This window comes from Zootoca vivipara, chromosome 12 (genome assembly GCF_963506605.1).
Source record: "Zootoca vivipara chromosome 12, rZooViv1.1, whole genome shotgun sequence".
Classification (NCBI taxonomy): Eukaryota; Metazoa; Chordata; class Lepidosauria; order Squamata; family Lacertidae; genus Zootoca; species Zootoca vivipara.
In genome coordinates, this window is record NC_083287.1 from 57,209,101 (window position 1) to 57,232,166 (window position 23,066).

The 23,066-nt window shown below is 50.6% G+C and overlaps 1 protein-coding gene across 3 annotated transcripts; it reads left to right on the forward strand.

The window, feature by feature from the left end:
* The first annotated feature begins 269 nt into the window (after window positions 1-269).
* On the forward strand, window positions 270-22,345 carry LOC118091726 (zinc finger protein 777). Of its 3 annotated transcripts, none has more exons than XM_060281045.1 (8): window positions 270-315; window positions 2,484-2,589; window positions 3,814-4,203; window positions 9,040-9,166; window positions 10,284-10,397; window positions 11,146-11,262; window positions 12,236-12,349; window positions 20,170-22,345. In XM_060281045.1, exons 3-8 carry the CDS (start codon window positions 3,829-3,831, stop codon window positions 21,180-21,182), a joined length of 1,860 nt encoding a protein of 619 aa, XP_060137028.1. In that variant the 5' UTR covers window positions 270-315; window positions 2,484-2,589; window positions 3,814-3,828; the 3' UTR covers window positions 21,183-22,345. The 3 variants fall into 3 exon arrangements, with proteins under 3 accessions (XP_060137028.1, XP_034984875.2, XP_060137029.1); XM_035128984.2 differs by lacking the exon at window positions 20,170-22,345 and adding an exon at window positions 15,246-16,818; XM_060281046.1 differs by lacking the exon at window positions 270-315 and adding an exon at window positions 564-592.
* Window positions 22,346-23,066: the final 721 nt, after the last annotated feature.

Below are 23,066 nucleotides of genomic sequence, written 5' to 3' on the forward strand. Positions count from 1 at the left end.
CGCTGGCCTGATCCAGCTGGCCTCTTTTTATAGAGCAGCGGGGAGGGCCTTCCTCCCACCCCACCCGCCCCAGGGAGCAGCAACCAGCGGGAGAGCAGGAAACGAATTGGCCCCCCTTGCCACGAACTCCTCCCTCCGCAGGTGGCGCTGCGGCGCCTCCAGCGCACAGGAAACCGCGTATCTCCTCTTCCCCGCCCTCCTCGCGCCGACTCCGCTTCCTCCGGGCCGCCGCGCGCATGCGTGCTGCTGTTTCCCCACTTTTTTTAAAACACAGAACCGCGCATGCGCGGCAGCCGTGTTAGTGAGACGGCTCTGGTGGGTACCTCCTCCTCCTCTCTCCCCGTCTCTTCCTCACCCCCTCATTCCAACGGCGCCCCCCCGCCCCGACAGATCCCCCCCCCAGCCCCGCCGCGCGTCCCCTCAGAAGGCCGCCTCGTCTTGCCCTCCCCTCCCCCCTTGCAATCAGACGGAGCCTGATTGGGCCGCTCTCGGCTGCCCCGCCCCCTTTCCTCCTGGGGAGGGAGAGGGGAGACAAAAGGCCCCGGCGGAGGGGGGGTCGTTGAGGGAGGGGGCACCGCCGCCATCGCCTGAGGTGAGGCTGGTCTCGTCGCCCCCTCAGGGAAGAAAGGGAAAGGCACCCCCCGAATGGGCCTTCTGGGGAGGGGCCCCCTCGAAAGATGGGGGGTGCTGCTGGGTGTGAATATGGGGTGGGGGGAGGCTGCTGGTGTTTTTCTTTTTCCCTGAGGGAAGATATGGAAGCGCCGCCTTGGTTTTTTTTTGTCAGCTGGGGCGGGGCTCCTCGGAGGGGGGAGGGGAGCATCCAAGGGGAGAGGGAGCGACGTTGGAGGCCTTGGAGAGAGAGTGTGAGTGTGTGTGCAAGATGACTGGAGGAGGGAGGTTGGGAGCCAGGGAGGGGGTGGGGGTGCATGAGAGAGGGAGGGAGGGAGAGAGAGAAAGGGAGCTCAGTGCTGTTGGCCTAAGAGGGACTGGCTTCTGAGTGTGTAAGTCAATGTAAGTGAGCAAGATGGTTGTAAGCCAGAATATAGCTTACAACAAAATGACTGTTTCTGCAGGGAGAGGAAGGTTGGGAGCCAAGGAAGGGGGTGGGGGTGTGTGTGCATGAGAAAGAGAGAGAGAGAGAGAGAGAGCTTAGTGTTGTTGGCCTTGGAGGGTTTTCTCTCTCCCTCTCTCCCCCCTCCCTCTCTCTCCCCTCTCCCTCTCTCCCCCCTCCCTCTCTCTCCCCTCTCCCTCTCTCCCCCTCCCTCTCTCTCCCTCTCTCCCTCTCTCTCTCTCCCCCTCCCTCTCTCTCCTCCCCCCTGCCTCCCCCCCTCTCTCTTTGTGTGTGTGTGTAGGATGACTGCTTGCTTCTGTGTGGCAAGGGAGGGGGGGGAGGTTGGTTAGGATCATCCCTGGGAGGGGAAACTGTGTGTGTGTGTGTGAGAGAGAGAGAGAGAGAGAGAGAAATGCTGCTGGCCTGCACTTAGAAAGACTGCTTGTTTCTGCATGGTAGGGGGGGAGGGAGGCTCTTGGTCCGTGTGCTTTTTTTGTGGGGGGGGGAGGTGCAGTGGAGGAGGGATTCTCTCTCCATGCAGCTTCCAGGTCCAGAAGGGTGTGCTTATTTTTTGTATAATGGAGGTTCTGAAGGACACAAGAAAAGGGTGGTTATGTCCTCAGTGTTCTGCTTTGATGGGAGACTCATCTCTTGGGGCTGTTCTTGCGGAATTGCACGCTGCCCAGATGTGCAGGCCTGAGGAGTTGCAGCTTGCATCCCTTTTTGAGGCAGGCTGCAACTTAGTGCAGAGTTCTTATGCAGAGGCAGGATCTCAAGGCTGGGAATAAATAGCCTCTTAATTTGAATACTGTCACTAATATAGAGTTTTTTCTGGACCAGGAGCCACCCTTAAGTCTAACTAGCAAGATGGAATCCCCTTTGAACAATTTGTCTTCTCCCAGGACAGCCTTCCTCATCTTGGTGCCCTCTGAAGTATTTTAGAGTACATATGATCATTCTGGTTGGGGCTGATTAGAGTTTTAGTTCATAATGTATCAAGGGCACCAGGTTGACCAGATGGAAAGCAAGACATGGATTTTGTAGTTATTTATTTGCTTGCTTGTTGACTTAAGTGAATTAGTTTGCGATCCATCCATTTGGATGAAGAGTGGCTTAGAATTCTTTAAAATAATTACGGTAATTTATATAACACTTTTCTGCCAATATGCTTAATGGTCCCCCCCCCAAAAAAAGTTCACAGCAAATACATTCATCCTAATAAACAAAATACTATTTAAAATGGGATTTGGGGGAGGAGGGAAAAATTACGGTAATGCAGTTACAAATCCTTAGGTAATGTTACAGTTAATGTTACAATTTTCTACAGTCACATATGGAATAGCCACTGCAGGGATGTGCATGGGGGCGAGAGATGGCCAATGACTTGAGTTGAAATGATGGAGCGGACCTTGGTGTCTCTTTTCTTCCACAGATGCAGCCAAGTTGCATAGAAGAGTGAGTTGCGGCAGGTGCAGCTGTCATGGAATAAGGAAGAAATCTGCACCTACTGAAATTATCTCTTTTACCAAGTATCCCAGGTAAATTAGTTTTGCTGTCTTTGCACAGGGTTGCTTCTCTGCAAAATCGGCAGAAGTGCAAATCCAGAAGATAGCAGCATTTACATCAGTGTGCTAGTCTAGGAGGTGAGAATTAGATCAGATGGCTTTAAAAAAAGCAGGCGCCTTCTGGGCCAAGTTTTTAAAGCCTGCTGGAAACTTTTCTGTTTCACCAGGCCTATGCAGACAAATAGGAGTACATCCCCCACAATGGGCTATTGATCTTTGTTTTTAACTTTTCCGTTTTTAACTTTCCAATATTTTATGCTTATACAGTGGTGCCTCGCTTAACGAATGTCCTGCTTAACGAAATTTCCGCTTAAAGAAAGGATTTTTCGAGCGGAGGTTGCCTCGCTAGACGAATGCGTTTTACGAAAAATTCGTCTAGCGAATCGCGGTTTCCCATAGGAATGTATTGAAATTCAATTAATGCGTTCCTATGGGCAAAAAAAAATCCAAAAAAATCCAATGCATTCCTATGGGATTCGCTAGACGAATTTTTTCGTTATAAGAAAAGACCCGTGGAACGAATTAAATTCGTCTAGCGAGGCACCACTGTATAGTTTTATTCCTTTTTTTTTACTGTTGTAAACCGCTGTGATAAAGCGGCACATAAATAAAAAAATTAGAATGTAAAGAAAACTAAATTCCTAGTGGGCACTAAAAGCATCCTGGTGTAAAATGTAGTTAGTTATGTACAGGCCGGTGAGTGTGTACGTGAGAACCAGTGCTAAGGATTCCACAAATGAAGCATTTGCCAACCTGGTGCTCTCCATATGTGTTGGACTACAACTCCTATCTGCCCCAGTCAGCATCCAGTTTGGCGAAGCCTGCATTAATTCAGCACTAAGATGCACTTTTGAGGCTTGAGGTGACTTATAAGCACAAACTCAAATGTAAAACCTGTAATACTGATATAAGATTTTAGTATCCCACAGGAACTTGTAGCTCAGTGACCAAGCATCTGATTTTCATGCAGAAGGTTGCAGTTCAACCCTCAGCATCTGCAGGTAGGGCAAGGAGAGACTGCTGCCTGAAACTCTGCTGGTCGTTGAAGGTGATCCTGAGCTAGATGGACCTGTATGGGCTCTCTCTGTATAATGCAGCTTCCTGCATTCCTAACTTGCTTGTGCTTTTGGGGCGGAGCAGACAGCAAGCCAAAATAGATGGAGTATATTGATCGTTGTTCTCTCCTTTTGTAACCAGCTTCAGTGTTTCAACATGGAGCCCCGGCAGCCTGTGCCTTCGCAGCCCGAACAGAATTTTGTCCGAGATGCCAAGCAGAACATGGCTGAGCTCTCTCTGTGGACGGTGGTGGCTGCAATCCAAGCCGTGGAGAGGAAGGTGGATTCTCACGCCACACGGCTGCTGAACCTGGAGCGGCGGATGGTGACCAACGAAAAGAAATACGTGGACTGTGAGAATGCCGTGGTGGACTTTGGCAACCAGATGGAGTGCAAGTTGACTGCTCTGGGGACGCTGATCCAGGAGTACGGGCTGCTGCAGAGGAGGCTAGAGAACATGGAGAACCTGCTGAAGAATCAGAACTTCTGGATCCTGAGGCTCCCTCCAGGCTCCAAAGGGGAAACCCCCAAGGTAAGGATACTTTGGGGACACTCTCTCTGTTCCCCCCCTTTTTACAGCATTATGCAGCATTGTGAAAAGCTCCTCAGACATGGAGATGTGTTGTTATTAAGGGCTGCCTTCCAGATCATCATCCAGCAAAACTTTTGTTAAGTAGAAAGGTTAACTCTTTCGGGCTGTCGGTGTGCCACAAACAACCAGTTCATGAGCCCAAAGTCTTGAAAACTCGGTTACGATAAGAACTATACTTGACTTTGGTGGAGATGGTGAACTGTGCTTGAAGGCTGTGAAAGGATGGAGGAATTCTCACCAGAGAGAAGTGAACAGTGTCAAAATTTGCACAAGATTATAGTTATGCCCGCCACAGGGAGGTTAGTAAGGCGTCTCTATTTATTTTTAAAGCTTGCCATTGTGTGACAACAGAGCATTGACGTTTGCTAGGCCTTGATTCTCACTGCATTGCGGCTTCGATCCTTGCATTATTTTTTAGATTGCCGTTTTGAGTTCTTGTTTTTAATTTACCTTATTCTAGATAACTTCTGGCAAAACTCCATTACTGTTGAGTGTTAGGTGGGCAGATTTGTGGAGGGCTTTTTTTTGGGGGGGGGAAGACACAACACAGTTTGAGTGTTTCCTTAGCACATCTTGCGTGCTTAGATGCTGTTGGACTGACATTATTGGAATAGTTGAGAAATGCTTTATTTACTCTTCTAAACTAATGGAGAAACTTGTTTTCTGTTCAGCTAGTGGGTCCCCCAAGCTCTGGAAATTATGGACACATATTTTCTTATTGTCCTTTCCCCCTAACTTCCATGGACAAATAGAGTAGTGTGGTCCAGCTGTGCCTATTGGGATTCTCAGGTACCCCAGAGAACCGTTGTGAGATCTGTTCAATAGCGTGGAGAGTGCTTAAGTAATTGCAGTAGCTCACCAAAGAGGATAAAAGGCCGATGCCTGCCTCTGGACATGCCCCCTTCCCACCTAAACTTCTAGGGTAAGGTGCTATAATGCCAGATGACCTTTATGAATATCTTATCCTCAATCTTCATGAAGCAATATTGCTGCAATATATACAGCAATACAGTGGAACCTCGGTTTATGAACACCTCGGTTTATGAATTTTCGGTTTATGAACGCCGCGGACCCATCTGGAACGGATTAATTCATTTTCCATTACTTTCAATGGGAAAGTTTGCTTCAGTTTATGAACGCTTCAGTTTAAGTACTCCGCGGACTGTTTGGAACGGATTAATCCACTTTCCATTACTTTCAATGGGAAAGTTCGCTTCAGTTTATGAACGCTTCAGTTTATGAACAGACTTCCGGAACCAATTGTGTTCATAAACCGAGGTACCACTGTATATACAATACTTGAAAAGGTGAATATAAGTGGAAACCAGTTTTGGGGATCTGGGAGACAGATCTGGGTGCAGGGATATCTCAGCAAAAAATGGAAAGCCCTTTTGGAATAAAAAGCCATTTAAGACTGCAAAGATATATGAGAATGTCTAAAAATGCATAATATTTTTGGTACCTTGCACCCCAGAAGCGTCAATGCAAATGTTGGAGGAAAGATTGTTCAGGATTAGGTATGTGTATCCATATGTGATGGGGGTTGAAAGAAAATTAAAGAGTTTGAAGTATTCTTGGAACGTGGTGAAGTAGTTGACAAACGACTTTCATGGGCATTCTTAACAACCTTTGATGGAAAGAATGAGATGGTACCATTTAAAGATATGCTGCCTTTTTATTTGTGGCTGCAAGACAGCTAATATATTGCAAAATATTGGAAAAGTAAAAAATGGAGGTTCAGCAGAAGAATAGTATTGTTACATTTGGCAAAATGCTTTGTCAGAGAAACCCACTAAACAAATCTGAGCTTCAAGGTTGCCTGAATCTGAGGGCGACTTTGCAGTTCAGTGGTATAGGTAGTTTTATTCCATGAGCTAATAGGCAAGGTGGTCTTCAGAGTCCACCATCCACACTTGGGACTCTATGGACTGGTCTAGTGAGATAGATAAAAGATACTCCTTTTATACTCAGGAAACTCAAGATTGCTTTCCACCTACATTTATACTGGGAAAACAACATATTGATTTTTTTTAAAATATAAACCAATGGTTTAAAAAAAGAAAAAAATACCTATGCATGGGAAAGGTGTCAGTACAGTGCAGTTTCCTTTCGAGGGAAATGATGGGTTTGGAGGCACTGATGAAGTTGAGCTGCCCCCAAAGTGACTTTCACATTGATTAAGACTTAACAGACTGATTAAGACTAACCAGCCAGATCTCTCAAAGCAAGTAGCAAAGGCTTTAAGCTCTATTGCTTCAATTGCACTGGGGGCACAACTTTCAGTGGCTCTGGGCAGAATGCAGGAATGAAGTTGCCCTCATTGGATACCTCATGTTACTGGTCAGCCGTTCCTCTTATAATCCACTACAGTACAGGCCATGGTTTGCTACCTGAAACAATGATACTTCATTAGATAGGATCATTGCCCGACCTGAGATAGATGCTGTTACTGGAAATGTTCCGTTTCCTTCTTGAAGGCCTGGTGGATCAGGCTTTGAATTTGGGGGGATCTGCTTTTGGTAGGTTTCTTCCCAGTTGCTCTCGGTATCAATGGTGCAAAATTTGCTTCTAGGTTGTGCTTTGAATTTGGTTTTTTGTAGAACTTTGAAATGTTTGTCAAGGAGCAATGCGGGGCCAGCCGGTAGGTCATGACATACCTGCCCTGTGGAGACCTGAGCCTTTTGCCAATGCTACTTGATTATCACCAAGTGTATGTCCACAACCATGAGGACTAGAAACTTTGTCTGAAAAGTACAGTCTGGTAATTTAGGTTCTACTCAGGATAGCTAGGTTCCATGTGTACTACATAGGGCAGAGGGTGATGACGAGAGATAGACCCAGCTGTGAAACCCACTTTCAGACTCTGCTCCCCCTTGGCTTGTATTTGGGGAGGGGGGCTCCTGTTGTTGTTTCTTCCCTTCATCTTAGGATCACAGGGCAGTTTACAATGTAAAAACACAAAAATGCATACCATAGTAACAAACAAAAACAGTACACCCCCCCCCTCGACATGCAGTTTAAAAGGCCTTGGAGAAGAGGAATGGAGCCACTGCAGATAAGGCCCTTCCTCGAATTGCCACCGTCCAGACCTCTTGCAGGTCTGGGTCGGTTCATATGGGGAGAGGCAGAACTTGCGGTAATGTGGTCCTCAGCTTCTTAAGACTTTATAGGTCAACCAGCACTTTTGAATTGGGCCCAGAAACTAATTGGTAGCCAGTGCAGTTGGATCAGGATTGGTGTTATATATGTTCACACAGTCTTGTCCCCGGCGAACAACCTGGCCGCTGAATTTCATACCAGCTGAAGTTTCTGAACCGTCTTCAGAGGCAGTTCCGCATAGAACGTGTTGCAGTAGTCTATCCTAGAGGCTACCAGAGCATAGGCAAGTTAGGCTATACCTGTTCAGATTGGGGTGCAGCTGATGGAAGGTGCTCCCTGCCACGGAGGCAACCTGAGCCTCAAGCAACAGCAGCGAATCCAGAAGTAACCCCAAGCTGCATACCTGCTCCTCCAGAGGGTGTGTAACCCATTAAGAGCAGGTACCCTCCCATCCATCCAGTCCAGGGAACTGCCTATCAACAGTGCTTCAGTCTTAATCTGGATTGAGCTTCAGTTTATAGGCTCTCATCTATTTAATTACCGAGGCAAGACTGCCACACTTGAAGATGGAAAGGAGTAGAGAGCTTTGTGTCAGCAGCATAAATGAGGAGTGGTTTTGCCAGTGCCTCCTTCGAGCAGGCAGGGTCCACCCCCTCTGGCATTAATCACCTCCCTGGCCCAGCCAACTGTCCCCTCCCTACTAGTCTTCATCAGCCAAGAGGGGCGAGGATCCAGAGTGCAAGTGGTTGCCCTGACTGATCCGAGCACCTTGCCCACATCCCTGAGCCTTATTAACTGAAACTCATCCAACATAACAGGACTAGACAGTGCTCTAGATAACTCTTGAGATTCATCTGCTTTAACAGTGGAGTCCAGGTCCCAGCAGATGCAAGTGATTTTACAGTCGTACCTCGGGTTGCGAACACCTCGGGTTACGAACAACCCGGGTTACGAACAACCCGGGTTACGAACTTCGCAAACCCGGAAGTATTTTCGCTGCGCCTGCGTGCGCAGAAGCGCCGTGCGCCTTTGTGCATGCGCAAAACGTCGGTTCGGGCCCTTTTCGGGTTACGAACTGCGACCTGGAACGGATCGTGTTCGTAACCCGAGGTACCACTGTATTCTCAAAATGCTTTGCAAACAAGTCAAAGCGAGCTACCATCAGTTCTGTCACCACCTTTGGGCCAGATGGTAAAAGGCCCTGCAGTACCTAAATTATTATATATTGAAGTGCCACCTTTGTGCTCAGAGCTTTACAGAGTAACAGGCAGGCGGTGGAAATGGAGCTATTGCATTGAATCTGGAAGTTGCTAGATTGCGTCTTTAAAGCTAAACTTTATCTGTCCGTATCTGGATTGGATTTGAAATTGCTTTTATATGGTGTTATTGTATTGTGAAATCACTCTGAGACATTTCATGGGAACTCTATACGTATGTTAAATAAAGAATAAGAGTTCGCTTTATACTGTTTTTTTCTTCAAATCTCAAAGTGTTGGTTGGGGAGCATAGGAATATCTGGTGAGTCTGCTTGCTGATAGGCTGTGTGCACCCTTTCAGCTTTTCTTGACCAGAGCAGTAATATTCTGGCCCTGCGGAAGGTGATGGGTTTAGAGGGATCCAGGTAAGTGCCAGGCACTCATCCTAGAAGGTCTAAGTATGTGACTGCTGTGATTCCAGGTGCCGGTGACCTTTGAGGACAACTCCGTCTACTTCTCAGAGCAGGAATGGGGGAACCTGGATGAATGGCAGAAGGACCTCTACAAGAACATGATGAAGAGCAACTACGAGTCATTGGTCTCACTGGGTAAAGAACTGGTTTTTGGTCTTTTTATTAGCAGCTCACTAGCTGCTGATGCCTCCTGCCAACCTAGCAGTTCAAAAGCACGCCCAAAAGTGCAAGTAGATAAATGGGTACTGCTCCGATGGGAAGGTAAACAGCGTTTCCTTGCGCTGCTCTGGTTTTGCCAGAAGCGGCTTAGTCATGCTGGCCACATGACCTGGAAAAACTGTCTGTGGACAAACGCCGACTGCCTGGGCCTGTAAAGCAAGATGAGCGCCGCAACCCGAGAGTCGTTCGCGACTGGACTTAACTGTCAGGGGTCCTTTACCTTTAGCTGCTGATGCAAGTCATGAGGCTGGCTCAAGTGGTTTTTTAAAATATCTAGCACACATATTATCTAAATGTTTGCCATCTACTCCCTCATGGGGTGTAAATAATAAAATTAGTATTAATCCCTGTTGCTGAAAACTGCAGAAGGGGAAAGTGCTTTTGTATTCAGGTCCTGCTTGCGGGTTTCCAACAGGCATCTGATTGGCCAGTGTAAGAACAGGATGTTGGCCTAGATGGGCCGTTGGCCTGACGCAGTAGGTTCTTCTTATCTTCCCAGTGTCTCTAGGGTGCCACAGAGCATCTTTTTTCAAGGTAGCCTAGCTTAAGCTTGGGCATTCTTCTGGGGCTCTGATCCACGTTGCTTAAGCTTTCTGCCAAACGGTGGGCTGGTGTAAACACACAGTTGCTGTTAACCATGTCTGGGGATTACTGCTTGATTTTCTGGAAGTGATAAGCTGTGTGATGGTGTGGAGAGTGTGCTGGAATGCTCTGCAGTGTCCAGGACCTGGGAAACAGCCAATACAAAGCGAGGGTGACTGTGGGGAAGTAGCTGAACCCCACTCCTTCCATGATTTCTGCCTGTTCAGGGATACATTCCCCGTCTCTCCTCACCTCCCCACTTTGCCCTCCCTTTGTGCACTGCTGCACCTCTGGACCTGCTCATGTAACTTCTACGATGCACCTGTAATCTAGAGTGTTCCCTGCGGTGAATTTTCAGTGGGTACGGTAGTGCTGCCAGCATCTCCCTTAATCCTGTTCAGTACAGAAAGTGGGCTGAAGGGAGTGCTGTGTTTTCTCTTTTCTCCAACAGACTATGCAATTGCTAAGCCTGACCTTCTGTCCCGGATTGAGCAAGGTGAACGTCCCTGTGCAGAGGAAGAGGAGGTCGCTAAGGAGAAAGAGATTTCTTCGGAGCCCAGCCCAGGTAAGCAGCTGGAATCCCAGAAGGGGTTGGGTGGATGAATAGGAGCGTCTCCACCTCCATCGGTCTGCCCGGACACTGAGGTCCAGTGCCAAGGGCCTTCTGGCGGTTCCCTCGCTGCGAGAAGCCAAGTTACAGGGAACCAGGCAGAGGGCCTTCTCGGTAGTGGCACCCACCCTGTGGAACGCCCTCCCAACAGATGTCAAAGAGAAAAACAACTACCAGGCTTTTAGAGGACATCTGAAGGCAGCCCTGTTTAGGGAAGCTTTTAGTCTTTAAGAAATTAGTGTATTTTAATATTTCTGTTGGAAGCCGCCCAGAGTGGCCGGGGAAACCCAGCCAGATGGGCAGGGTATAAATAATAAATTATTATTATTATTATTATTATTATTATTATTATTATTATTATTATTATTATTATAGGATGTACGAGGCTGTCATAACCGACCCTTCCGTCTCCAATTGGGATTCTCCCCTCGCGCTCACTAACTTCAAAATGTGCAGGAGATTTTCCCATCTCTTCAAGAGGGTCTTCCAGGACTCCCATGTCTGAGGTTCACCTTGGTGGCCCAGTACAGGGAAGCCTTGTGCATCTGGCATTCTTCCTGTTACAGCAGAGCGGAAGGAAAGGCTGCCTTTGTGCTCCTTAGGGTTTGTGATCGAGTTAAATTGAAACAGGCTTAGCAAGTAGTTGCAGGGTGCAAAGCGGCTCACGGAACAAATGCCCTCTCGTTCATGTCTCCCCAAACAGAAGCCTTGGTTTTTAGGCCTGGCCTGGCCTGCCAGATGGAAGGGAGAGAAAATCCACATGTCATTGGAGACCAGGAGAAAGCAGAAGGAAGGGCAGCCCCGAGCGACCACAGCGTTGGTGAGTGGAACCTGTAGGCTAGGCAGTTTTTGTCCAGAGTATTTCAGGGTTCCAGAAAATCAGCCTGGAAAAGAATATTGACTGAATTCTCCTCACAGTTTTTACAATGGAAAAAAATGTTGAAAAGTAAAACCAGTTGCCTAGAGGGATGCAGCTCTTGCAGCAGGATCTAAGAAAACTTCCCCTCCCCACCCACCCACCCACCCCTCAAACATGAATGCTATATTTAGCTGGAATTTAAAATACGGTTTGAATAGCTGGTCTGAAACATCGTGGGGAGGAACTACTAACCCCAATGGTTGTGCTCTGCCCCCACAGTCGGAGGCAGCAATGCTTCTGGATACCAGCTGCTGTGGACGACAGGAGGGCAGAGTGGGGCTCTTGTGCTTGGCGCCTGCTTGCTAGCTTCCCATGGTGGGAGTCTGGTTGGCTGCTGTGAGAACAGGATGCTGGACTGGATGGGAAGTTGGCCCTTTTAACCCAGCAGGCCTCCTCTTAGGTTCATTACTACATTGACTTTCAATGCGGTTCTGCAGAATAAAGAGGCGACAGAGTTTTCCAGCTGGATGAAAAGCCCTAGATGCTCATTTTGGATAGTTTTTCAACAGATCTTCTTTTTTTAAGGGGGCATTGTATTGCTTTTAAAACTATATTTAGCTTATTTTATTACACGCCTGTAAATTGCCTTGACAGGCATATAGAAGGTGATTCGTAAATGAGTAACAATAAAAAACAGAGGGGTAAAAAGGCCTTCCTGTGGTCTGCCAAGGAACCCTGTTGATGCCACCACACAGGATTGCAGTGCCAACCCCCTGGCACGATCTGTGCACCCTGCCAAGGTGCTTTCTGAAGTCCTGCAGCTGAGAGCCAGGTGATGCCCATGTTGCTGCCCTAAAGCGAGTCGGGGGAGGGGAGAGAGAATTAAGCTGCCCAAAGCTGAGCTCCCTCCTAACTGCTCTTTTCGTTGGCACAGACTATGGGGCTGCCGGATCCTCCTTTGGCTCTCCAGGGAAGCGGGAGCAGGAGGTGAACCTCGAGGGCCCAGAGGGGACGGAGGAAGGAGAGCTGCGCCTCAAGCCTCGCGCTGGTGAGTGTTGCACCTGGCGCACTTGGGGGCGGAGATGTTGCAGAGGTGCTTTGGGTTGGGAGGAGATCAGGCTGCCAACCCTTCCAGCTGCTACGCTTGGGCCTGAGGAACATGTCCAAGCAGAACATTGTTCTCCCCTGCCCATTGAGTGCCGCGGCTGTGGGCCCTGTGTCGAAATGGCCACAGTCGAGCGAATCCGCATATGCAATGCATGGTGTTGTAGTCAGAACCTTGGAGCAAGCCAAGCGCCTCTAATGCTCCGTTCTTGTATCTGGAAGGGGCTGTGTTTTATGGGGTGTTCGGGTACCTTTGGCCCACAGTGGGGGAAAGGGCCTTCTGCTTCAGGGCTCTGTTTGTGATGATGTTTTATGGCGTAAAAGGGGATCTCTTTGTGTACAGCAGGATAAAAATGTAACTGAGCTACACCTACTGCTTCGTGTTATTCTCCCCACCTCTATGTGAGGAGCTGCCTTCTTGGTAGAACTCTGTCCTGTTGGGCAGCTTCCCGTGGCCCTTGGGCGAGAGATGCCAGGGGCTGAATCTGTGGCCTCACAGAAAGTGTTTGTTCTTGCTGCTGCTTCAGGGCCACCTCCCAGGCAAGGGGAGCTTCCTAGCCCCTGAGTCAAATTACCCTTGACCTTAACATAAGGCTGAAGGTGTAGTAGCCTAGGTTTTTTTGCTGCTCTGGAGGGGAGGACGCAAACCAGGGGGTTCAAAGGAGATTCCAACCAAACCTTCTGATGCTAAGAGCTGCTCGGCAGTGAGACAGACACCCTTGGAAGGTGGTGGACTTTCCTTCTTTGGAGGTTTTTAGACAGAGTTTGTGTGGCCACCTGCCAGGGATTCCTTAGCTGTGATTCCTGTGTTGCAAGGGGTTGGGCTAGCTGACCCTTGGCGTCCCTTCCAACTGCTATGATTCCACAATGTAAGACACACCACGCTAAGGGCCAGGGAAGAGGGTAGTACAGGAAAACTCTATACGTTTCTCTGCTTCTTCAGCCCCACCAGTACAAAGCCTTCCTCCTTCTGTTTCCCCACCCACCCACCCACCCAGCAAGTCCCCTTTCTGTGAATTCTGTTGTAATGTTCAGGATGAACTTGTGTCTTCTGTATTGCTGGCTAAAATATTCTGAGTGCTTCCTCCCCACCCCTTCTCTTTTATGCAACGAATCACACTTGCAATATCCACAGTGATATTTAGCCAACGCCCCTGCTAGCTGTGATGTTGCCCCTCTCCACATCACCAGTGTGGTCTCCTACCCTCCACCACTTCTTGTATGGTGTGCAAGCAAATGGTCTGCTCCTGTTAAAGCGTAATCCCTGCGTAATCGTGGTATTCTGGGCCCTCATGGTAGCTTTCATTCATGACAGAGCAATAAAAGTACAAAGAACCAGAATGCGCCGGTACCATTAAAAGAAAAACACAATGCAACAACATCTCAGAAGGGTTCGGATGGTCTCATCTTGGCCACCTGTGTGCTGCCTTCAGTCTACTGATCCAGCAGCCTTGAGGAGGGCAAATGTGCTTGTCCTCTTTGACTAGCAAAGGACGAAGGAGAGCCAAGACCTGCTTTCAGGAGCCATTTTTGTGTAGTGGAGGCAATCCAAGCACGCGCGTTGCCAGCCCTGGGTCATTCTGGGGCTGGCATTGAGTGCCCCTCTGCCCCCCTCACCCGAGAATGGCAAGGAGACTTGGAGGGGCACTGAGGCTCTGAACGTGGAGAGGGGGAGAGGCTGGTTTAGAGCCCACCTGGACAAAGAAATGGGCTGCTGGAAGGATGAGCAGAGCTGGCTGGCTGGCGAGGCTGAGAGGAGACGCTGAAAGAGGGAGAGAAAGAGAGAGAATGAGCACGAGCCCTTCATGTAAGAACACAGCTACTGCCTGTCCCCCTTTCTGACTTGTCTCCTGCTCTCACCTGGTGGCCATTTGCTCCTAGGTGGGGGCGAGCGCTGATCACGTTTCCATGCTTTCCTTTGCTCTTTCAAACTGTCAGTCGCTTGTATAAATGTACCCAGAACGTGGCTTTCTTGTAGGGTATTTGGGGGGGGGGCAGGAGAAGGCAAGTGCTTGCTTGTCCTTTGACTTAAGAATATAGTAATTTCAGGGGTGGGTGGGAATCTGCAGTGTGTAAACTGAGCAAGGGTCAAAAAGATCCTTTTCAGCACACACTATAGAAGCACATTTTATAAGCTCAAGCCCTATAGTCTGTAGCCTGCTAGACAAAGGAGTCCAGGGACTTGGAGCTGAAAGTGTGGACGGGTGAGAGCAGGCCTCCTGTGGCTCTCCAGAGCAGAGAGGACTTCCCAGGCAGGGTTGACGTGAGCAATGGAGAACAGCTAATGGACACCGCAGGGGGTTGGACTAGATGACTCTTTGGGGTCCCTTCCAACTCTACAGTTCTGTGATTCTAAGGTTTTTGGGTAGAATGTAGAGCAAGGCATAATGGGGCTTGTCAGCTTACAGACCCGGGTTCTTAGTTTAAAATAAGTGCCAATAAGACTTTTAATATCCTGCGCAAATGCCCAATCAGGCTGCACCAATCATGTTGCTCTTTGTACATGTTGCCTGATGGAAAAGGGACTCTCTGTCTCCGTGGAGTAGTGCAGGGCAGAGAGGCCACGCTGGCCACGGCCGCCTTGTGCAGTGGTCAGGCAGGAGTGCGCTGACGGCTGAGCAAAGCAGGTTCCTGCAGAGCCACTCTGGGTCCTGCCCCTGACCTTCAGCGGAACCAGAAGGGTTACACGGTCCTTTAAGCATCCTCCCTCTCAACAGGCAGAAGGTAGCTGGGCAGAGTGTTTTAGGTTTCTGGCTCAGTTTCTAGAAACGGATGTTGCGCGTGTTTGCTGCTTTGGAGAAGAAGCATTGCACCAACGCTGTTTTCTTTCAACCCACCAGATGACGGGCTGGCCTTCAAAGCAGAGGTCCTGCAGGCCCAGAAAGCGCTGTGCGAGAGCTTGGGGCTGCAGTGCACCGAAGACGCCGTCCTCCACGGCCCCCACCCAGGGGCTGCCCCCCTCGGGAGCCGCTACAGCGCCCTGATGCACCAGCGGAGGCACCCGGAGAGCCAGGCAGACGAGGCCCTTCCCGGAGAGGGCAGCTTTAGCGGTGGCAGCGGCCACAGCCCCATGGCGGGGTTCCAGCGCGAGAGGCCAGGGGAGAAACTGTTTGTGTGCCCCGAGTGCGGGAAAAGCTTCCGGCTGCACAAGAGCTTGCTGATCCACCAGCAGAGCCATGCGGCGGGCGGAGGCTACCGGCCGCAGTGCGAGAAGAGCTTCACCTACAAGCAGCAGTTCACCCTCCACCAGCGCATCCACACCGGGGGCGGCGCCTACACGTCGGTGGCCTGCGAGGAGACCTTCAAGCAGAGCCACAACCTGAAAGCCCTCCCCAGGGGTCCGTCCGGGGAGAAGCCCTACGGCAGCGCCAAGTGCGTGAAGACCTTCAACCTCAAGTCGTCCTACCGGCAGCACCCGAAGGGCCACGGGCGGGAGAGGCCCTACAAGTGCAACCGCTGCCCAGAGAGTTTCTCGCAGAAGAAGAGCCTGGTCACCCACCAGCGGCTGCACTCGGGGCGGGGCGGCGGCAGCGGCAGCTCCCTGGCCTGCCTGTACTGCGGCAAGAACTTCAGCCACCCCTCGGATCTGGTGCGGCACCAGCGCATCCACACCGGGGAGAGGCCCTACCGGTGCGGGGAGTGCGAGAAGAGCTTCACCCAGAAGCAGCATTTGCTGCAGCACCAGAAGATCCACCTGCGGGAACAGAACCGGCTGATGGGGACGGCCGTCCGGGAGGCCCTGCTGGACGCCATCTTCATCTAGCAGCCCCCTCCCACCGTCACCGGGGCTACGGCTCTGCAGGGCTTCCCTCCCTCCCCCAGGGAGGGGTGGGAAGAAGGGCAGGGAGGGGGGGTGGAGAAATAGACTGTTACCTCAGAAATTGGGCCCCCAGGGCTGCGAGGGAGCTTCTCTGCGACCTCTCTCCTTGCCTGGAGTTTAGGATCCTGTAGACTCTCGGGTACTCGATAGGACCTTTTTATTTTATTTTAATTTTTAAGGGTGACTAGAGATTGTTCAGAGTTGCTGAAGAAAAAAACAGTGGCGTTGGTAGTAACAAAAAATGCTTCTGGGATTGTCTTTTCTGTCTCGTTCAGAGTGTACCATACTGTAGCTGCCCCTTTCCCACTATCTCCTCCCCACCGTGCCCCCACTCCCCAGTTGCCAGAGGGACATTTTCACTTCAAAATAACTCAAGACAGACGACTGTTGGCCCAGAGACGGCGCACCCTTTCACCTTTTCTGTAAACACCGATTTCTCAAAACTGAACACTTTTGTATACCTTTTTTCCCCCTGGATTTTTCTTTTTCTTTCTTTCTTTCTTTCTTTCTTTCTTTCTTTCTTTCTTTCTTTCTTTCTTTCTTTTGGTCTGTGGAAACTTACAAATAAACTAGAAATGTGGAAAAAGAAATTAGCTTAGCGTTCTGGTTAGTGAATGTTTTTTTTCCCCCTGGGGGAAACGGAAACTTCTGGGCACTACGTGTGTTTCATGACATTGTGGGGCGATAGCAGCAATGAGCGAGTGTGTATTCCCTGGCCCTGTTATCTGTGCTGTGAGACCCTCGCTTCTCCTGCCACCATCCACCCACATTGGGGTTCTCGCACCATCTTCTAGACCCTGGGAGAAGGAAGCCCCACCCTGGAGCAGGCTCCCCCTACACATGTTCAGGCCTGTGGGACCAGAGCCAGGGAGGATATACCCAGCTGCCCCCTAAGGCGCTGGGAATTGCACCTAATGATTTCAGCTTTTAATTTTTTTATTTTGCAAACTTTCTTGAAAACCTTTAAAGCAGTTTCCAAGCAGAAAGTTGTCTTCCAAGACACGTACCTATGTATGCAAGTCTTGTATGCAAGTCACTCACATGGCATCAAAACAGACTTGGAAAATATTTTGCGGTGCAGATTATGCTCACATCCAGAGGGTCTACTTCAGTCTGAAACATTAAGGGGCTTGTCTCCAGAGTGGCTGCTGTAATTTGAGACAGAAGGGAAATTACTATTGCTAATAACCAATATCGATCCAGACTGTGCAGAGTCAAACACATCTTTCTTTGTAATTAAATGTGGCGAGGCCCTCTCCAGTCTAAAGGTAAGGCAAAGGGAAAGGCTTAACGACACTCTTGTCTCCCAGACAGCCCTTTCCTCAGCTCAGCATTTCCATGGATTTCTCCAGCTATTTCTGATAACTTGCATTGGGAAATGCTCCTCTTTGAAAACCAGACCATGAACTCCTCCGGGCAAGGAACCGTCCTGGCTAGATTTTGACACTGGGTTTTTGTTAATGGGGGATTTCAGTGGGTTCAGCCTCGCACAAAGGAGGGTCATCTTGGCCAACCCCCTGCAGTGCAGGATTCGCAGCTAAAGAATCTGACGGATGGCCATCCACCCTCTTGTTTCAAGAGCCTACCACCTTCTGAAGGAGTCCATTCTATTGTCAAACGGCTCTTACCACCAGAAAAGTTATTCCTAATGTTGAGTCGGAATATCCTTCCTTGTCATTTGAATCTGTTGATTCAGGTCCTGCCCTCTGGAGCGATAGAAAACGAGCTTGCTACACCTTCCATTTGAGCAGCCCTTCAGATACTTGAAGGTGTCACCTTGCAAGTCTTCTCTTATCCAGGCTGAACACCCCTAATTCATGAGGCTTGGTTTCCTCTAGGTCACCCTCCTCTGCACATGCAGCTTATCAATATCCATAAATTGTCGTACCCAGAACAGGACACAGGACTTTAGGTTTGGTCCGATTCAGGCACAGCAGAGCAACTATTCTCACTTCCCTTGGCTGAGACACTTGACTTCTTCTGTTGATGCATCTTAGACTAATAACATTAGCTGTTTTTGCTCCTGCATCACGCTGCTGACACATGAGAATCTTGCGGTCTCCTAAGACCCCCTCGATCCTTTTCACATGCGTGTGTGTCAGGCTTGGGGAGTGAAAGGAAAGTGTCTGCACGGCCACCAGAGGTTTCAATATCCTGCTTCAAACTTTTAAGAAAGAGAAGGAAGAGTGGGGGGAAGCATGTTTCTTCCCCGTATCCCAGAGGGAATGGCATTGAAAAACTTCACCAGTGTCAACAGGCTTTCTGGAGCCTCACATTTTGCAGTCTGAATGAAGCCTGCAAATTGTTGCCGCGATGTAATTTGAGTGGTTAGCGAGGCTCTTGATTCCGAAACATTTGCACGCTTCCCCCATTCCAACCCTAGTCTCTCTCTGCTAGCCAGGCACAGATTTCACCCCATCCAACCCTAGTCTCTCTGCTAGCCAGGCACAGATTTCACCGGGGCAAAATGTCAGGTTTTAGGTAGGGCTGGGGTGGGGCAAGGCTATAGGTTCTCAAATCCCTGCTTGTTGTATGTATATAGCAGAATAAATTGCTAAGAACTCGGGCATTAGTCATGCATACAGGCAGCCCTGTATCGGGAAGTTTTTTTATGTTTGGCTTTTTTTTTCTGGAAGCCGCTTAGAGTGGCTGGGGAAACCCAGCCAGATGGGCGGGGTATAAATAATAAAATGATGATGCATTTTAACAGCAGTTTTTGCGGTCACTGTATAAAAAAATATCTCTTAGTATCAGGACATACCTTGCAATGATCTGGACAGATAAAAGGAAGTACTTCTTCAGGCAGTACAGTTAAATCTATGGAACTCCCTGCCACAGGAGGCAGTGAGGGCCACCGACCTAGATGGCTTTAAAAGAGGATTGGACAAATTCATGGAGGAGGAGAGGGCTATCGGATGGCTCTGCTCTGCCTCCACATTCAGAGGCAGCAATGCTTGTGAATGCTAGTAGTTGGAAACCACAGGAGGGGAGAGAGGGCTGCTCGTGTGCTCAGATCCTGCTTGCGGGTTTCCCATAATGGGCATCTGGTTGGCCCCTGTGAGAAGAGGATGCTGGACTAGATGGACCACTGGCCGGATCCTGCAGGACTCTCCCTATGTTCTTAATAGCCAGAGAGAGGCATGCTTCTGAAGACTAGTCTCCAAGTGGTGCTCCCTTCTGGACACTGCGTGCCTTGCAGGCCCTCTGTATGCAGCTGTCCTGATGTTTTGGACTCCCAACTCCCACCAGGCCCAGCCCTCAAGGGTATAGGATACTGCATCAGAGGGGCGTTTGAGTCCAAAACATTGGGGGGGGGGTTGGGGTTACCAGGCTGTGGGAAAGGCTGCTGCATGTGGATCGGAGCCGGTGGGGGTGGCTGGCATCCATCTGTCTCGGGAGACAATGGAGGACTGCTCTTTTTGGGGGTGAAAGCTGTTGGAAGGTAGCATCACCTGCCGTGGCTGCAGAGACCGATGCGGGAGAGACATGTTTTGTTGCAGCTGGGGCAGGTGAAGGCGTCCAGTTGTGCTGCTGCGGATGCGTCAGGGCGTTTTTTTGTCTCTGTGCTCCTCCCAGTGGTCATTCCTCCTCTGGTCACTGCTCTGGATGCACAAACTGACCATCTTGTCTCCAAACACTGGGGTCGTTTGCAAGGGATTCCCACGTAGCAGGGTTGATGTTTCCAGCCTTCATGCCATGTATACGGACATCTTTAGTCTGCTAGTGGGCCTGGTGCCAAAAGGCAGCCCCCCGTAGAGAACATCCTTGGGAATCCTGCCATCTTCCATTCTGTGTACGGGCCAATCCAGTGCAGACATCGCTGAGACAGGAATGCGAACACCCCGGGAACGTGGGCTTGGGAGGAAAGCACATCTTTGTTTGGTAGGCATTCCAGATTTTCAACGTCTTCCATTTTTGTCTTCCACACTCCCCTTCCCTTGCAGACCTTCCGACGGACAAGGCGTCGATTGAAGCCAAGCGAGATCCCCGAGTCCTTGAGCCGTGGGTGCCCGAGACGTCTGGGGAGAGCGCCTTCGGGGAGAAGAGCCCCCCTCGCCCAGCTGTGTGGCTGGGGAGCCTCCCGGGGGAGCCCAAGGGGTTCAGCCCCGTTGGACTTGCCCTGGCCGAGTGGCCGAAACACAGCGGCGAAGCCAAGTCTCACCCGTGTCCAGACTGCGGGAAGAGCTACGGGTTCCCAGGAGTCTTGGAGGACCACCGGCGCAGCCGCTGCAGCCTCGCCCCCTCTCCGGGATGCCTCCCGCTGTCGCCCTCGGGCAATGGGAGCCTCCCGAGGCCTGGGCTGGGCTGCCAAGGAGAGGCAGGGAGCACCAAGTCCCTTCCTCCTCTCCCTGCCCCACCCGGGGAGAAGGCCTGGGTGTGCCCCTGGTGCCAGCAGCGCTTCCGGTTACAGGTGAACCTTCTGATCCACCAGAGCAGCCACCTGGAGGCAGGAGGCGAGCTGGGCGGGCAGGACCGGCTGGCGTGCCGCTTCTGCCCGCGCCGCTTCGGGCGCTCCGACCACCTCCTGCGCCACCAGATGAGCCACACGGGCGCTCGGCCCTACCAGTGCCCCTCGTGCGAGAAGAGCTTCACGGACAAGAGCAAGCTGACCAACCACTACCGCACGCACACCGGCGAGCGCCCCTTCCGCTGCGCGGCCTGCGGCAAGAGCTTCATCCGGCGCCACCACCTGGCCAAGCACCAGCGCACCCACACCCGCGAGAGGCCGCACCAGTGCCACGTCTGCCTGAAGGGCTTCATGCAGAAGCACCACCTGCAGAAGCACATCCGCACCCACACCGGGGAGAAGCCCTACCGCTGCAGCCAGTGCCCCAAGGCCTTCTCCTCCCAGCAGCGGCTGCTGCTCCACTGCTGCGCCCCGGCGCAGGTGGCGGCAGCGGCGGAGGCTGCGGCAGGAGGCTCGGCTGCCTCCCCCGCCCTCCTCTCGAAACACTGATGTACCTACCTCCTGCGCCGTTCACAAGGCCGATCTTCCGCTCTCCCGCCTTCAGAAGGGGCGTGGGGAGAAGCGCCCTCGATGCCGCCAGCTTGCTCAAGAGATCCCTCGCTGGACCTCGGCTCCCCTGCAAGCCTTGGCAGCGGAGGGTGCGTTGCAGGGCCTGAGCTGGCATAGCAAGGGGGGCTTTGCAGGACAGCAGCTCCTCTGCGTCTTCAATGTAAATGGTAAATCACATCAGGGTGGAGTTTCCCTGATGAGGACTTTGGTCATTGTGGTGCTAACATGTGCTTAGAAGGGGAGAAGGAAGTTACGAATGAATGTAAGTATTAAGAAGTCTTAAAGGTGGCTGCTAATGCCATCTTTTCTTTTTGTTTCCGAGGCAATAGCTGCTTTTGGACTACAACTCCCATCATCCCTAGCTAGCAGGGCCCCAGTGGTCAGGGATGGTGGGAACCAGTCCAAAAAAGCAGCTGGAGATCCAAGTTTGGCAAACCCAAACTAGGCCCTGGCAGGTGGTCGTGTCCAAAAGAGGGAGGGGGGATTAAGATCTGGGGGAAATTTGCTGTAAAATATTAAAATGGTGAATAAGTCAGCCTGGTTACGTAAGCCTGGAACAGTGGAGAACAGGACTCGGTTTGTGTCTCACTGCGTTTAAAAGATTGTTGGGGGGGTTTCAAACTCTTAACCGCAGCTGGAATGGCCAGGTGACCTCTGAAGCCACACACAAGCCCAGCGAAGCGAAGCTCCTTCGTCTCTTTTCCAGATGTGCAAGAGGTTCGCCATGCAGGCTGGGCCACGGGGCTCTTGTTCAGCTGTTCTCCCTTGATGCCTTGCTGCAGAGTTGGAACCAAGCATTTTGGTAGTCTGGAAAGGATAGGACCCCACCTTGCCTAAAACCTCACCCAATGGGACTTTAATGACACCTCCTACAACGCGTGGCAGTTGGGACTGTGGAACTTCCGTTCTTTTCTGAAATACTTTTCCTGCATTGATAGATTTTTGTTTCTTTAAAAACCCAAACTTTTGTCCTTTAGGGGCTGGACATTCTGTGTTGTGCTTTTGGATATATATATATATATATATATATATATATATATTTCCTGATTTTTGTAATCCTGCTGTAAAGGCTTACCTGGGGTGAAAGATACTGGAAATGCAAACGGGAGCGCCATGTGATTTTTCTCTCTCCTCCTCTGTTCCACATTTTCTTGTTTTAAATGTATTAGGAGCCCATGTGAGAAAGAACTTCTCCTGCTCTTCTGGTCTTTTAACAGCCCCCCGCTCCCCCGCTCTTGCAAGGAAGCCCTGAAATAATTCCATTCTGTATAGGTAGAGACAGCCTTGGCCAACCTATGGCACTTTCCAGGCGCATGGAACTACAATTCACATCGGCCCCAGCTTGGTAGTTGTAGTCCATAGCAGCTAGAGGGTACCAGGTTGGCGAAAAGATTTGTGTGCACAGTCCGTGCTGTTTCAAACCCAGTACCTGAGCATGCACCTCCCTCCTCTCAAAACTTTCCATCACCAGGCTTTGCACCGTGCAAGGCACTGAATATGCGTTGATTGGGTTTGATGGGGGTGTGGAGTTGTGGGTGGTAAAAATCAGGGACTGAGTGGCCCCCAAATAGCCCCTTTTATTATTTTGGCCTTTCACTTTTGCCCTTGGGATCCAAACAAAGGGGCCCATTGGTGTCGCCAAGGACACTGGAGTTACAAGTTTTGCGTCCATGCGCCCTTCATGTGCCGAGCGCAGCCGCTTAGGGCAGGCAGATCTCTCCAGCTTGGAACCTTGAACCTCTATCCAGAATGCGGCCGCTAGACTGGGGATTAGGAGTGGCCGCCGAGACCATATAACACCGGTCTTGAAAGACCTTCGTTGGC

What these genes read in the sequence shown, in the direction of transcription:
- LOC118091726 (XM_060281045.1), top strand. Translation starts at nt 3,829, where the DNA reads ATGGAGCCCCGGCAGCCTGTGCCTTCGCAGCCCGAACAGAATTTTGTC. An exon ending in CGAGTCATTGGTCTCACTGG is followed by an intron (nt 9,167 to 10,283) that starts GTAAAGAACTGG and finishes TTTCTCCAACAG; the next exon opens with ACTATGCAATTGCTAAGCCT. An exon ending in TTCTTCGGAGCCCAGCCCAG is followed by an intron (nt 10,398 to 11,145) that starts GTAAGCAGCTGG and finishes CTCCCCAAACAG; the next exon opens with AAGCCTTGGTTTTTAGGCCT.